This window comes from Branchiostoma lanceolatum, chromosome 17 (genome assembly GCF_035083965.1).
Source record: "Branchiostoma lanceolatum isolate klBraLanc5 chromosome 17, klBraLanc5.hap2, whole genome shotgun sequence".
NCBI lineage: Eukaryota > Metazoa > Chordata > Leptocardii > Amphioxiformes > Branchiostomatidae > Branchiostoma > Branchiostoma lanceolatum.
This window is the reverse complement of record NC_089738.1, coordinates 11,666,405-11,680,374: the sequence shown is the minus strand read 5'-3', so window position 1 is coordinate 11,680,374 and position 13,970 is coordinate 11,666,405. Positions and strand designations below refer to the sequence as shown.

The following is a 13,970-nucleotide window of genomic DNA, read 5'->3' as shown; positions in this document are numbered from 1 at the left end:
AGGAAACACACTACGTGACAGAGTAGCCGTTTTCTGAAGCGGTTTTAATCGGGATTACAGTGTTAGACACCTTAGATGCGGCGATTGTACACAATCTTGGTACATCTAAAGCATGTTGGAAGTGATTGTAATGAGTTCTACTTCGAATTCTTGTAAGCAGAACCTTTAAAGACAGACAAACAGGCAGACAAAGGCTTCTCAAAGACATCATTGTTGTGTCTTTGTTTTATTGAAGCCTTGTTTTGACTACTCGCTAAAATCAAACTACACATACTGAGAGTAAACGGAGTATAAGTTATCTAGGACTTGTGCAACTACAAAACAGATGAATATCCAGGAAATTAATAACAAAGATGTTTATTTAATAAGCTGTATAGATACAGAAACACATGATATTTTCTTTTGGTGTTATATACTGATGAGAATATCCTCGTATAGCTTATATTCTGTATAACTAGCTGACACCCAGGAAATAACAAAGATGTGGTGTATTATTATATAAATTGTATAAATGCAGAAAACATGATAATGTACTTTTGGTGATATATGCTGATCATGGAAAATAGTTGTGTATATTCCTACATTCTCTATTAATGACTACGTATACCATGCACTTAAACTATCTGATAACGGTCTAATATATAAAGTTCCGCGAGTATTTTGAAAGTACACAATGTAACGATCTGTATAATGCTGGACAACACAATATGGTGCTGACGTATCTAAACGACGTATTCATTCTCAACAGCTCCCCTAGCGATCAGGTTAGGAAACTGCACGGTGCGTTCCTTTTTATCAGGGACACTCCTGGGACGGCCTGCTGTTGGGACCGCCTTGCCGTCTTTGCGCTTGCGCCGATTAATCTCGCATTGGGTTGCCATGGCAACGATGAGACTAAGTGCGAGAGTGCTCATGGCGTACAAGGCAATGGTTTCCGCTGCAAAAGAATGGATATATGAATGTAGAATTTAATCAATAAGAATTAAAAGAAAATGCCCCTTGAAAAACTTGTGCACGACGGCTAACGGACACGAATCTACTTCCTTGTATGTGTGGACATATTACAGAAATACATGTGAAATTCTTAGAATTCTTGCCAAACGAACATATAATATACTATCAAGCTAGCTCCTGTGGCGACACAAAAAATGCTGGAAGATTGATCCCCTTCAATCCCCATCCAAAGAAATAAAGGGAGATTAAGACAATGCATAGAAAGAAACGAGCGTACCGCGGTAGGGCCGTCCTTGTGAGAAACAGTTGATGCAGTCTGGGCTGAAGGTCCCTGCAATGATCGTAAGTTCGGGATGTTGTTAGTCATTCAAAAGTTCCATTTTTCTTGCTACTATCACTACTCGCCTTTTGCTTCCTGCCATATCGATCCTTCTACATATAAGTAAATCCAATTTCCCTATCCTCTACTAAGTGAGTTGAACTTGTTTGAAAACCATGACCGTTATAAACTGACCTTCAAGTGCAACCTGAGCTGACTCGCGGTACAGCTTCCCACTGCTGGTGACGTAAGCGCATGCGTACTCTCCGGAGTCGGCCAAAGTGGAGATATTTGCGATGATGGTCGAGTTCACGAACGTTCTGCATAATAAAAAATGTAAGGTTTTTATCAAAAATTGTGTTTGTGTCCTTTTTTATATAAATCATTATCATCAACTAAACCCAACGAAGCCTGAATATATTGATACTCATTGTCATTTTACATCGATCACTTCAGAACAAGACATACCTGTTCATTCCGACGTCGAAGCCTCGTGACGTCATGGTCTTCACTCCGTCGCTAGGCAACAGCTGCCTACCGTTCCGCGCCCACGCGAAAGTGCTGCTGGGATCGACGTTGACAACGGCACAGCTGATCTGTACCGTCTGACCTGGCATGACGTCACCATAGTTTGCAGAGATGACAATCTTCGGATCCACTGAAACATAAATATTGATAACAGTGAAATTGGCGTTCCGAAACTTTTCACAAATTTTGAAAAACAATTCAGCAAAAGCCGTTTATTTTGAAGAAAAGATTTCGAATTTACCGATGTCGCATGCTCGTCCCGTCCATCCATCCGGGCACTTGCAGGCGCCGTTGAAAGGATGACAACTGCCGCCATTTTGACACACGCAGGCGTTCATGCATGTCCCTCCGTAGTAACCAGCAGGGCAACCTAAGATATGCGTGCGACAGTACTTCATTGAAATGCAAGAGACAGAGGGTGCATTTCATAGTGCATTTGAAAAACGTATTTTCAGGGAAAAACTACTCAAAGAAATAAGCTTTTTTCAGTATATAGCATGATGTTAGCAGTTTTGCGATTGATATTTTACGACATATTTGCTCATGGACAGGTACAGGTACATGGCGATTACCAAACATTCTTCCTATTCTACGGTAGTCTTTAGGAAGAATCCATCTGTCATATGTCCCTATTAAAAGAAACAACATTTCTTTGATTTTTGGGAAGCGAGCCAAAATCGATGAGCGTGAAAATGTTACCCATAAAATGACGTTAGTTTGACCAATTAAGGAGAATTTAAACCTCCTTAATTGCTTTGGCTTTTCATTGTTATATACTAGCACACAACTCACCGATGGGATCAAAAGCGAGCTTCCCCTCAGATATGACCGAAAATCCTGTGGCCGTTTCAAACTCCAGTCTACAAGTGAACACTGTGAGGTCCTCAGTAATGATGTCGGTCATGTCCACTTCAAAAAGGACGTGCCTTCGCTCGCCGTAACTCGAACTTGCCGGGGACACAAACCACTGCGGGTCAATCGCGCCATCTTGCGGACGGTCGTACGATGCATTCTGTCAGCGAAGAAGATGAATTATACATGTTAGTGACCTTTCTTGTAAGTTGAGTGGGGAGAGATATCACTGTAGGTTTGGACATGCATTCGTGAAAAGGAAGGTTTACATTAGTAAAGAAGAGAGAAGAGACTCTGTAGATTTAGATGGAATATAGCACAATGTTCCTTTTCTTTTACTCCATGTTACCTAATGCATTCAGCCCATGTTGGGCATGAATATGCAATAAAGTTCATTGTCATTGTCATTGTCAGTAAAAGAAAATGACATAAATAGGCTATTTTCAACATGCCTTCTCGCCCTGGGCCCCAAAGAGATGCAATGTTAGGCAATGAAGAGATGTAGTCAGCTGAAACATAGTGTTGCCTTTATATGATCTCTAACAAGGGAAAATCGTGACATTTTCGACTGCCCCAGTCCACCCACTCGGTTCATCTAACCTCCGAACGTCTGCTTAGAGATTACAAGGCTATACGACAACATTGACAGCATTACCCAGTAGGGGGTCGCGGTCAGGGTGCCTCTTGTTGGGTCTCTGATGTTTGTACAAGAAAACTGGAAAACAGGCGTCGTGCCCGGAGGGATCTGGGTGGTCAGGAACGTGTCCCTCATCACGACAAAAACCTTCGCCTCACCTGAAACAGGAGGAGAAACAAATGTCATCTTTAATTTTTCATTAGTAATGGCCAGTAGTGACAGCCTCTTTCTGTCCAAGGGAACAGTTATGTAAGGCAGATCGACATTGATTTTGTTTGTTTAGTTTGTCTGAAAAACAGGTGGTTGAATGTGTAACTTACACTGGTCGTTATTGAGAGACGCGGACGATCGCTGCCCGTGCCCCTTCCCGTCACTGTACAGAAGTTTGTAACCAAATATGGAGCTGACTCGGACCATGAATGGCCACACCTGTGACGAAAAAGGAAGAAAGACGCTTTGATATTAGAAGAAATATAGGTAAGCAGCTGAATATGTTCGATGCCATTTTTCTGTCTCCTTGTATTTCCTGTACCCAGAGTAAATATTGATAGCAAAGTTCACACGAATGCACAGGTCGAATGTTTCTGAAATTCAACTTCATCATATACAGCTACCTCAACGTCCCCGTACCAGAGGCGTTGTCAAAATAATCGACAGCACTATCCCGTTGTGTGCGTGTTTTTCTAGAAAACCATTAACAGATTTTCAGTAATCTTCATCATAAGAAATGTACCGTTAATACGCTAAATCCAGCCATAAAATGAGGTATAAACTCACGCTTGAGTCGTTCCTTGCACGCGGGGGGATGTGACAGGTCGGGTTGAACACGGGCGGGTAGGCCGGGTCGTCTATCACGGATATAAGCAGCCGAAATTCATCCTATATAAGAAGAGAAGCAGTCTGATATCTAGATCCTGTATCGTCTTCAGACTATACATGTACATGTACATAACTACTGGAATGGTTATCATATTATTTCTGTTGCTGTTTCTTTGGGTTGTTGTTTTTTAGTTTCTTCTACAGCTACTTACCCCATTGTTATCGTTGGCTACCATGACCTCATAGTGCGAGTCAATGTCAAAGTTGAGGTACCGCTTAACGTACAGATTACCACTGTCACGGTATATGCCGAACCGGTCGTCCTGGGGGGTCAAAGATATATTGATTAGTAACATATTTATTTGTTTCACAAGCAAAAGCCCTAGCAAATTTGCCATTCCTAAGTATTAGTATTGCAATGGTTCCGATATCAATATTTGATACCGGATAATTGACAATCGAAGTTATATTTTTGAACAGCAATATATTCTGGAGATTAATACAATGATAACTTGTTGATATTGTTTTACATTCATTGCTGCATTGCTAAATGGTGTGAATGAGTATGTGTCCAGTCTGTGTCTGTATGCTTGCATCTGTGCATGAGTGAGTGAGTGAGTGAGTGAGTGAGTGAGTGAGTGAGTGAGTGAGTGAGTGAGTGAGTGAGTGAGTGAGTGAGTGAGTGAGTGAGTGAGTGAAACACCAAATTTGTTTTCCGTCCACACTTCCAGCATACCTTGTTCCCGTCCGATATGCGATACGTTTTCTTGTCAATCCCGCCTCTTAAACACAGGATCACGTGACCTGGATCAGCGCTCTGGAGCAAAGAAGCAAGCACCAACATAATGTACATCTTTCCTTTCTATTTCATGTTATCTATGGAACAAGATAAACAACCCACCACTCCAACCACAACTTTATATAATCACGTGGAGGGTTTGAAAAAAAAAGAGAGAAAAGAATTACAGAGAATTGAACGATCGTGCGGCCAAATGTCATTGCACCCCTATTCTTCTATCTGGTCTGTTAACGATCGTTAGTTATTGATTAAGAAAATTATCAAGTGTACGGTCTAAGAGTGTGGTACCCCCATATCGCCATATCGGGTCTGTACCTTGATTGTTATAATCAATTAATTTATTAAAATAGAATACGTTTATACTCACCTCTGACACAGCTATGCTGTAGGTTTTCCGGCCTGGAACATTCGGGGAAATAGGTTAGTGATTTTAGTTCGGGGGAATAGATTACTCATTTTCACTTGCTAAATTTACAGTAGATTCGAGGTAACGCACGTCATTAAGCGCCGTTGATAATCAACACCTTGTATGCCTTAGCCATTGATTTGTATAATCGACCAATAGGCGAGTATATTTTACCTCCCGCCCCAGAGGCGTCGCCAAAATAAAAGACTCGCACGCAGACCCGTGAACTTGTTGAACTGACTGCGCAGTGAGCCGTTTCAAACTTCCTCTTCTTTGTTTGCCCATAGGCCAGTATCTCTATTGTGGTAGTGTTCGTAAATAGGGAAGGGTTGCCATCACCTGAGGGGCTTACCCCTCTTAACTTAAGTCTAGAAGAAGACGAATTTAATTTGTCTCCGCAAAACTAAAGTTACACTTGAAGGAAGTATAGTTTTAGTGGGGCTTTCCGAGAAGAATTGTAGGATAGCACTTAAGAGGGAAAATGCACTAGAATAAGGAAAAAGTTAACATTTGTTTAAAAGTTGTCCTGAAAAAACTGGGTACGAAAACACAAGAGAACAAACATTTTCACAAGCTGTATGCATCTTAAAATAACCCACACTGTCCTTCCTTTAAGATTTCGTCTCTGATGTATGTAAAGCATAACATTAACGTTGCGTCTTATATGACGGAAGCAGGTATTACAAAAGGAGCAAGAGACTTTGGGAAGTTGTTTTTCTCGGTACTGGCCTGTCCATGACGACGTTTTGTACCTTCTCAGTGTAAAAGCCATTGTCAGTGTGACAGGTGTGTTCCCTTTATCGGTACAACTGTTCTGTTTTCCGTTGCGACGTCCTAAACCTTACAGATGCCCTATAAATAGCAGATCTGACATCTAATTTTCTCGACGATCATCCTCGGCCCCGAAGGACTACCAGGACTTTTCTTTGGAAAATCTGTTTTAACAAAATTGCTATGCTAAGCAATGCAGAAGAGTCCACCTGACGTGTTTTCGGGACTGTGGACTCCTTCATTGCCTGTGCGTGCTCCTTCTCTCCCCCTTCCTTCATACCAACTACTGTCTTGATACTATATATGCTTCATATGCTGCTTTCCCATCTTCAACACACCTGTCGAAATCTCCAAGCAGACGGTTCGGCTGCATGTTCGACGTGTTTTGGAAGTGATTAGAGTGCTGCATTTTTTTACGATTCTATATCTCTGTACCAAGACTCTTGTTTTCTTAAGTTTTCACCCCTATTAAGCGTCACTACGTCACTAATACACAACCTAACACACTTGAAAACTATGCCAAGTTTCTGTGACCTCGCCACCACGGTTTCAGACGACACTTTCACAAACGCCTCCACACTGTTCTTTGTTTACTCAAAACGAGATCACTATCAAAGCCAAGAAATTCTTGTAGCCTCGCAATGACATCCTTCAACAATTTTAGTCACGGCTTTGTCGTGTTTCGAAACAAATCTTCCACATGAACGTAAAACTGAGTGTACACATATTCTCACCTGCATGGCAACTTGCAAACAACAGTGTCACGCCTGCAAGTACCTTCAGAAGGTGGCGCATTGTTGTGTACGTGGGCGAGGGATGATCACGGAAACTGGGCAATGTTGTCTCTGTAGCACTAGGTGAGAGAGTGGTGTGAGTCTACACCTCACGTCCGCTGCTGAAATAGCTGACAAATCACACAAGGAAACGGACAACTTCTTAGAAATTTCTCAATCTTAGTCTGTCAGTGGACTAAATACGTCTGTTGACCTGCGTTTGTGAAGACAACGACTTCCTCAAAGGTGTACAGGGAGGCTCTAGGGTAACCCCCTTCGACATTCGATATCGTTCTTACCAAATTTGGCTGTTGACTTATCTTCTTATCAAATTTGCTTTTCACTCGCATAGAATATACTACCACAAAATGTTAAAATGTTAATAGTATTCAACGTTCTGTTCATCGTTATGACTGTAACGTTATCAGTATTTTTTTTACTTTTTTTGCAATTTCTCTGTACGCGTAGTGCTATTCCAAACATTTTAGCGTCTTTCCTGTCTTACTCTGATAAAAGCGACGTTTGATAAAAGCGTCCACAGTGTCAGACACTGGGTCAGATTCAATTCGTTTCTTTTAACTTTTACGACATGATTGTTCAGATACTGGGAACTGGACAATACTAGATGTAGCTCCTTTTCAGAATAATCAACAATTGCAAAATTGGACAACATGACTCAATTTTGACCATCCAAGAAATCTACTTGATGACTTTTAAACAGCTTGTAAGAATAGATTCCTCTTTAGCTTCGTCATACATGAACTTTCCAAACCTTAGCTTTGCTGTCACACGGAAGGACTCCATGCTATATCAGATAGCCCGGGGTGTTTTGACAAGATTTTGACAAAGGCTGGTTTTGTCTCTTATCAATTGTTAATCTCCAAGCAGATGTAGGGTCAGTGTTTTGTCATTTTTTTCCGCCTGCCAAACAAAACGCTGGCGGACAAAAACAAAACCTGACGCAATAGACATCCCGATAAAGGACGTCCAAAACAAGCCGGGGCTTAACCTCTGCTTGAGAGTGTGGTTCTTCGCCTGCCTACTAAGGAAAAACCAGGTTTGTCCTGAACGAGACAATGAGATGACGGTCGTCTCCAGAAAATGACTCCCATTGAAATCATGCCCGGAACCACGGAGCAAATTTAACGTTAGTGCCCGATTTCAAATTTTGTTGGGGAAAGAAAACCGTTTCGTGTTTTGTATTATGTAAATGTTACGTGATCTCCATGTTCGGTGGGGCCAAACCATGATATAACGTTAAATTGAATCAATCTTAGCAAGGAAAGTTCACTTAAGGAATGCGCTGTTTTTCATCTATTGAAGAAGAAAACATCAACGTTACACGGGAGTCTGTTTATATTCAACAAAGCGACGACGATAACTGTTTCTGCTTATTGATAATCAAAAACCACATGCTTTGCGTTTTTATAAAATCAGCGTCGCAAACAAACAAGCTACGGGTCTGCCCTCTCAGCTATTAGAGGTTGGTGTGCACGCGTCACGCAGAATGCAATGACCTTGACAACGTGGTGAAGGATATCGACCTTTGACACGTCCGTGCGGACATTTCTCACGTTACAGTTGTTTTGGCGTCCATTACCAACTCCACTCCCATTTTAGACACCGGCTGTGCGATCGCGAGGTCTTTTGACTCTACAGCACGGTTATCAGGAGGTAAGATGCCGTTTATGTTTATCTATTCAAGCATGACTTGGAAGAATGATCCCCAATAAACGACAGACCTACAGAGTAGCTGTTATTCATTGTGGAACTTAGCCTTGTAAACATTCTCAACACGCCCAAGTCCTCCAAAGCAATGGCCTGCGAACTATTAAATTGACACCAACCCCGTAAAAAAAACCTTCTTGCGGTAATCGCGCCTGGGCGGGCGGTTACACTCCCAGCCCGTGGATCCATATGATACAGGGGAGCCCCCGATGGCATGGTTACCATGGTTGCTATGTGGAACAGTGAATAAGGCTAACGTAGCCGGAGAGCGCCAGTTTTACATGTTATGCCAGTCTTTGGGATTACATATCATCATATCATTTTGCATTGTCCAAGCCATGATGTTCAGTAGAAACTGCTTCTTGAATGTATTAAAGCGTTATGTAATTTAAAGAATTATGAAACATTAGTTATGTAATCCCCCCCCCCCTCCAGCACCCCTGGCCTCTCCATGTAGAGTAGTCATCACCGCACCAACTCGGAAGTCGGATGACCTTGGGCTTTGCTATTTGGCCAGCTTGTCGTGGTTTGTAAATATTTAACGGTAACTTTGGGGACAGCAATTGTGACTTCCAGATCTTTACCTCGTTGAAAAATGGAGGTATTGTTTTTGGTATGTTTGTGTGTCTGTGGTTTGTGTTTCAGCAACATTGGTCAGCATAAGTCAGGAAGCTAACGTTACATGTATTGATGGATTATAATGATATTGTGCACTAGTGTGTTGGTAGGCCCTGAATTGACAACAGTCGTGGTCGATTATTGGTACTACAGCAGAACATGTGGTTTATGTGTCCTGGACCTGCTATGCCCTTTATTTTTTGGTGGCGGATGGCTTGCGATGTTGGGAAAAAGTTCTGTAGGTTTGGTAATTTGTTATGGAACTGCACGGGCGTTTTTTCATCTTTCGAAGAGAATAAATGAAGAAGAGCGACGGATTTTCATGATTTGGGGTGTGTAGGTATTTTAGACAGGGCTGTACACAATATAGATAGAAATAGGGCTTTCCTCCAAACACTACATGTAATTTGGGTATCCATCAATTAAAATGGATCATGCTTATTACTACCTGATTTGCATAGTCGATGACAATAAATCAAAGGTATTCATAAAAGCTCCAAGTATTTCATGGAGGTATCTCGGAGGTCTTGTTTTCAATTTCAATCGAAGGGTACATCTCAGAATTATGTCCGTCATTGTTTCTTCGTTTGTTTGTGTTCTTTAGGAACTCTCTTCAAATAAACAAAAATATGTCGCCCGGGTTCCACCTGTTCCTGGCGGTTGCCGCCATCTTGTCTCAACATGTCCGAGCTGGCGACATCCTCGTCGCGACAATGACGTACGGCAGCCCCTGGATGGACGTGGCGAAGATTGCCGAAGCCTTGGCTTCCCGAGGACACGTCGTCACTGTGTTGGCCCATACAAGTCAGAAGAGCGACCTGATGCGGAAATGGCCGACCCTGCAGTACGAAACATTCGGAGATCCAGAAGAGACACCGTTGATGAAGGAACTCCTAAAAACTGTGCCGACAGCCTTGGTAAGACCATCCATTGACAAACATTTATAAACCAAAAACAAAGTACCAAGCATCCGACACATCTAACATCTTACAAAGGCCCTTAACTGCACTCTTCGCAGCCTTCGTATACGAAACGTATATGTAGTCAACAGATTAACTGCGGTCCAATTGCAACTCAATAAACAAGTTTCACCGAAATCTCTGTACTGCAACTTTCATCAGGGTCCAATGATTAACCACTTAAATCATGTGGCCTAATAGACACATGACGTCAGCAACTTACATCTCTATTGTCACAGGCATTCCACACCCCTGGGCTACTAGGTCACTTGTCAATTGCCTCTACTTTTGCTTCCGGACCTTTGGATCATACCGAGAAGATGTTAGGTGACGAGAAGCTGATGGCGAAGCTGAAGAACAGTCACTACGACGTCGTCTTGACGTACCCTGGACCCTCGGGTGGGTTCTTCGTGGCGCAGTACTTGGATCTCCCTCTGGTCTGCACAATGCGGTCCATGCCATCAGGACAAGGTGTGATCATTGTTACATCAACCTTGATCTTTGGAACCATATGCTTTTCCTATAGACCAATTGCAAGCGCTTTAAACATGCAATTTTACGCCCATCAGATATGTTTTTACGCTAAATGGGGCTTATGATACCGTGTAGTATATGACACTGAAGTCTTGGTATCGCAGCAGCGGCAATGTGTCCTCTAGATCTCACTTTCTTCACCGCATATGTAAATATGGATCCAGTGAAGTATAGGATGCCTCCTTTCACAACTTTACCCTCATACATTTCTCCTTAAAGTCTTAATATTCGTTTATAAGCCATGAAACCACTTGAAAATAAATGTATTATACGTTGCTGAAGTGTAGAAATTCCAATTACGGCGAAGTACCTAGTTTTTTTTATAAATTTATATTCTTTTTTTTTATTTCTATTTGTTCTGGTGTTTCAGACATCCGTGCCACTGGTGTCCCCAACCCTCTTGCTTACGTGCCAACGGGGACATCGGGGTTGTCAGATCGGATGACATTTATGCAGCGGGTCATGAACGTGTTGCTTTACTTCACAATGACCACTATGGGACAAATGGTCATGGAGAGGGGATTCGACAATGTTGCAAGAAGGTTAGCGTATGTGTTAGGATGTTTGGCATGTAAGACTAAAAGGATACTGATTGTGAGGTGGCTCTTTTTTCATATCAATTACTGAGATATCACCTCAGTATTCCACAATATATGGTTAGTTTATAATGAATGACCTACGGTCTAATCACAGTCCCCTACTTTTACTACTCAAAATTGTAAGGTGTACTTGATTATATATTGGCGATGTAACGTTAAAAGTCGTGACAACAGAATACAACATTTCAAAAGTCATGTTCAACAATATTAATGACATAATATGCGCACTCCCTTTACCTGTCAAATATTTGAAAAAATGAACATACAAACATACTTAGAACTCGGTGGATTCCATTCTGTATTTTTTTAACATACAAATTAGAAACACGATCAGAACGAAACTAACATTATTTCTGCCACCCACAGAACCATTGGCGACAACTTCACCACGTCAGTTGCCCTCGCAGGAACCGACGTGTGGCTCTACCAATCAGATCTCATGTTCGACTTCCCCAAACCCATGATGCCAAATATGGTCAGCATAGCAGGGCACATGGCTGAGGACGTCAAGCCGCTCAGTGAGGTCAGTCAAAAAAGGCATTAGCTAATATCAAATAACGTCCACATATCTCTAGGGTCGATTAAGTGTTTGCATGAGACGTACCCTCTAAAAGCCATGCTTGTGAGATCTTTCAAATTTGCACCTTTTTCTGTTTTACCCAAAACCAAACATTGCGAAACCTAGTTTCATTACATTGTTAAAGATTGATCAAAATTATCAAACATTGTGTACGCAGCTCTGACCTGTATGTTCCACATCCAATAGAATCTGGAAAAGTTTGTGCAGAGTTCTGGAGATGACGGTGTTGTACTTGTAACGTTCGGCTCCATGATAGCGGCTATGCCCGCAGAGATAGCCGACATGCTGGCCGCTGCTTTTGCCCGTCTGCCGCAGAAAGTCGTGTGGCGCTACGCTGGGACGCCACCTCCAAGTCTGGGGTCCAACACCAAGACCATGGAGTGGGTGCCTCAAAGCGACTTACTAGGTAAATCCAATCAATGTACTGTAGAGAATGATGTGGAATTCCTTATATGTTTTAGATCACACAATATGGAATCTTCTATAATTTGTTTGTTTCTATGGTACGGTGATAAGATGATCATAAAGCCACTATATAAACTACTGTATCCCTTCATCCTGTCACTAACCATCAGATTTTTAACAAAAAAATAGCTCATCCCAAGACAAAGACGTTTGTATCACATTGTGGTTACAACGGAGTAGCAGAGGTCATGTACCATGGGGTGCCCCTGGTCGGCATGCCTCTGTACGCTGACCAATACGACAACATTGCCCGGATGGTGGCCCGTGGGATGGCGGTGTCACTGGACATTCACAGTGTGACGTCAGAGGAGGTTTACCAGGCCATCACAACTGTTATTTCAGAGCCTAGGTAAGTCTGAGTCGCTTCTACGTATGAGTGAAACATCAGTAATCTGAAGCAAATTCTGGTCTTTGTGACCGGCTATTGGGACATGTAAACATCGTAAAAGTTTGCATATTGGGGGATATGTGACGTAATGGACTCAAACTTTGCTGAACTTTGTTTCAGGTACAAGGAGAAAGCGGACCTGGTCTCCACGCATCTTCGTGACCAACCACAGTCGCCCATGGAGCGGGCAGTGTGGTGGATAGAACACGTCATCAAACATGGCGGCCTCCCCCATCTCAGGTCGAGGGCGATCGAACTTCCCTTCTACCAGTACTACTTGTTAGACGTTATTGCCCTGTTTGTTGCAGTTATGGCTGGAATATTGTTGTCTTGTTGGAAGTGTTGTTCGTTTGCGTGCGGTTTGTGCAAGAGGGGGAAGACTAATACTAAGCTGAAAAGTAACTGATTGTTATCAAAGGCATATTTGAGCGGGCAACAATAGATAAACGCCGAAACATTTACTCAAGCAACTGGATATGATTTTTCAAACAGTCAGACGTTTCTGACAGCATCAGCTGTCTTTTGTCAGTCAGTACTGTTTTGGGCTTTTTTTACCTGGATTTCTTACCTTCATCTCGTTACAATAGATTAATAACGAATACATGTAGGAGCCTAATTGGACTTATTTCGACATTATGATGATATGCGATTTGCATTGCTGCTTTAGGTAAAATCTTCCACGTTGTCAATCTGTAAACGTTATATTTCATGTTTGTTGTACGTTTTTTATAAATGCGTGCTTTCGCCAAAGATGGTGCCTTACCTTTGACCTAAAGATGACAAGTACCTTTCGTTTGTCCGTCTATGCATGAATCATTGTAATGTAAAGAGAGTGAAAATATGTTTCGTCCAACACTTGCCCAGGTTCTACTTGCTTCTTTTAAGTTTACTTCACACAACTGTTTACATGTACTGATCCTGGGAACTGGACAAAACCTGGTACAGAAGCTATTTTCAGAAGAATTAGCCATTGCTTCAAAGTTGACAACATGGCTCAGCTTTTACCCTGCAATTTGTCCTAATGAATAATTTTGAGCAGCTTGTATGAATTGTTTCCTCTTTAGTTTCGCCATACAATCAAACCTTTCCAAGACAACCGGTCTCTTACCATTGGATGCCCTTCCATAGGATGTTTCCTACTTATCAGCTAATTCGAACCAGGAGCTGGACTGTGAGGCTACAAGTTAAGCTACTTGGACAATCCTGTATAGATAGATAATGTCCCAGAATAGCGATGTAGC

At 42.1% G+C, this 13,970-nt stretch overlaps 2 protein-coding genes across 2 annotated transcripts; one reads left to right on the top strand and one right to left on the bottom strand.

Annotated features, from left to right (window-relative positions):
- Positions 1–25: 25 nt before the first annotated feature.
- On the bottom strand, positions 26–7,102 carry LOC136423612 (uncharacterized). The gene is made up of 13 exons (XM_066411845.1): positions 6,820–7,102; positions 5,276–5,307; positions 4,846–4,926; positions 4,322–4,432; positions 4,068–4,169; positions 3,611–3,719; positions 3,309–3,448; positions 2,594–2,813; positions 2,043–2,171; positions 1,742–1,931; positions 1,469–1,593; positions 1,232–1,285; positions 26–937 (listed from the first exon to the last, which is right to left on the bottom strand). Exons 1-13 carry the CDS (start codon positions 6,878–6,880, stop codon positions 723–725), a joined length of 1,569 nt encoding a protein of 522 aa, XP_066267942.1. The 5' UTR covers positions 6,881–7,102; the 3' UTR covers positions 26–722.
- Positions 7,103–8,398: 1,296 nt separating this feature from the next.
- LOC136423070 (UDP-glucuronosyltransferase 2C1-like) lies at positions 8,399–13,587 on the top strand. The gene is made up of 8 exons (XM_066411087.1): positions 8,399–8,532; positions 9,809–10,121; positions 10,403–10,634; positions 11,068–11,239; positions 11,663–11,819; positions 12,063–12,282; positions 12,471–12,690; positions 12,850–13,587. The coding sequence occupies exons 2-8, from the start codon at positions 9,834–9,836 to the stop codon at positions 13,133–13,135; spliced, it is 1,575 nt and encodes a 524-aa protein (XP_066267184.1). The 5' UTR covers positions 8,399–8,532; positions 9,809–9,833; the 3' UTR covers positions 13,136–13,587.
- Positions 13,588–13,970: the final 383 nt, after the last annotated feature.

Coding starts and splice junctions, on each gene's coding strand:
- LOC136423612 (XM_066411845.1), bottom strand. CDS start 6,880: ATGCGCCACCTTCTGAAGGTACTTGCAGGCGTGACACTGTTGTTTGCA. Junction 5,308..6,819: donor GTTTGCAAGTTGCCATGCAG/GTGAGAATATGT, acceptor CGAATGTTCCAG/GCCGGAAAACCTACAGCATA. Junction 1,286..1,468: donor AGCTCAGGTTGCACTTGAAG/GTCAGTTTATAA, acceptor CGATCATTGCAG/GGACCTTCAGCCCAGACTGC.
- LOC136423070 (XM_066411087.1), top strand. CDS start 9,834: ATGTCGCCCGGGTTCCACCTGTTCCTGGCGGTTGCCGCCATCTTGTCT. Junction 10,122..10,402: donor AAACTGTGCCGACAGCCTTG/GTAAGACCATCC, acceptor CTATTGTCACAG/GCATTCCACACCCCTGGGCT. Junction 12,691..12,849: donor ACTGTTATTTCAGAGCCTAG/GTAAGTCTGAGT, acceptor ACTTTGTTTCAG/GTACAAGGAGAAAGCGGACC.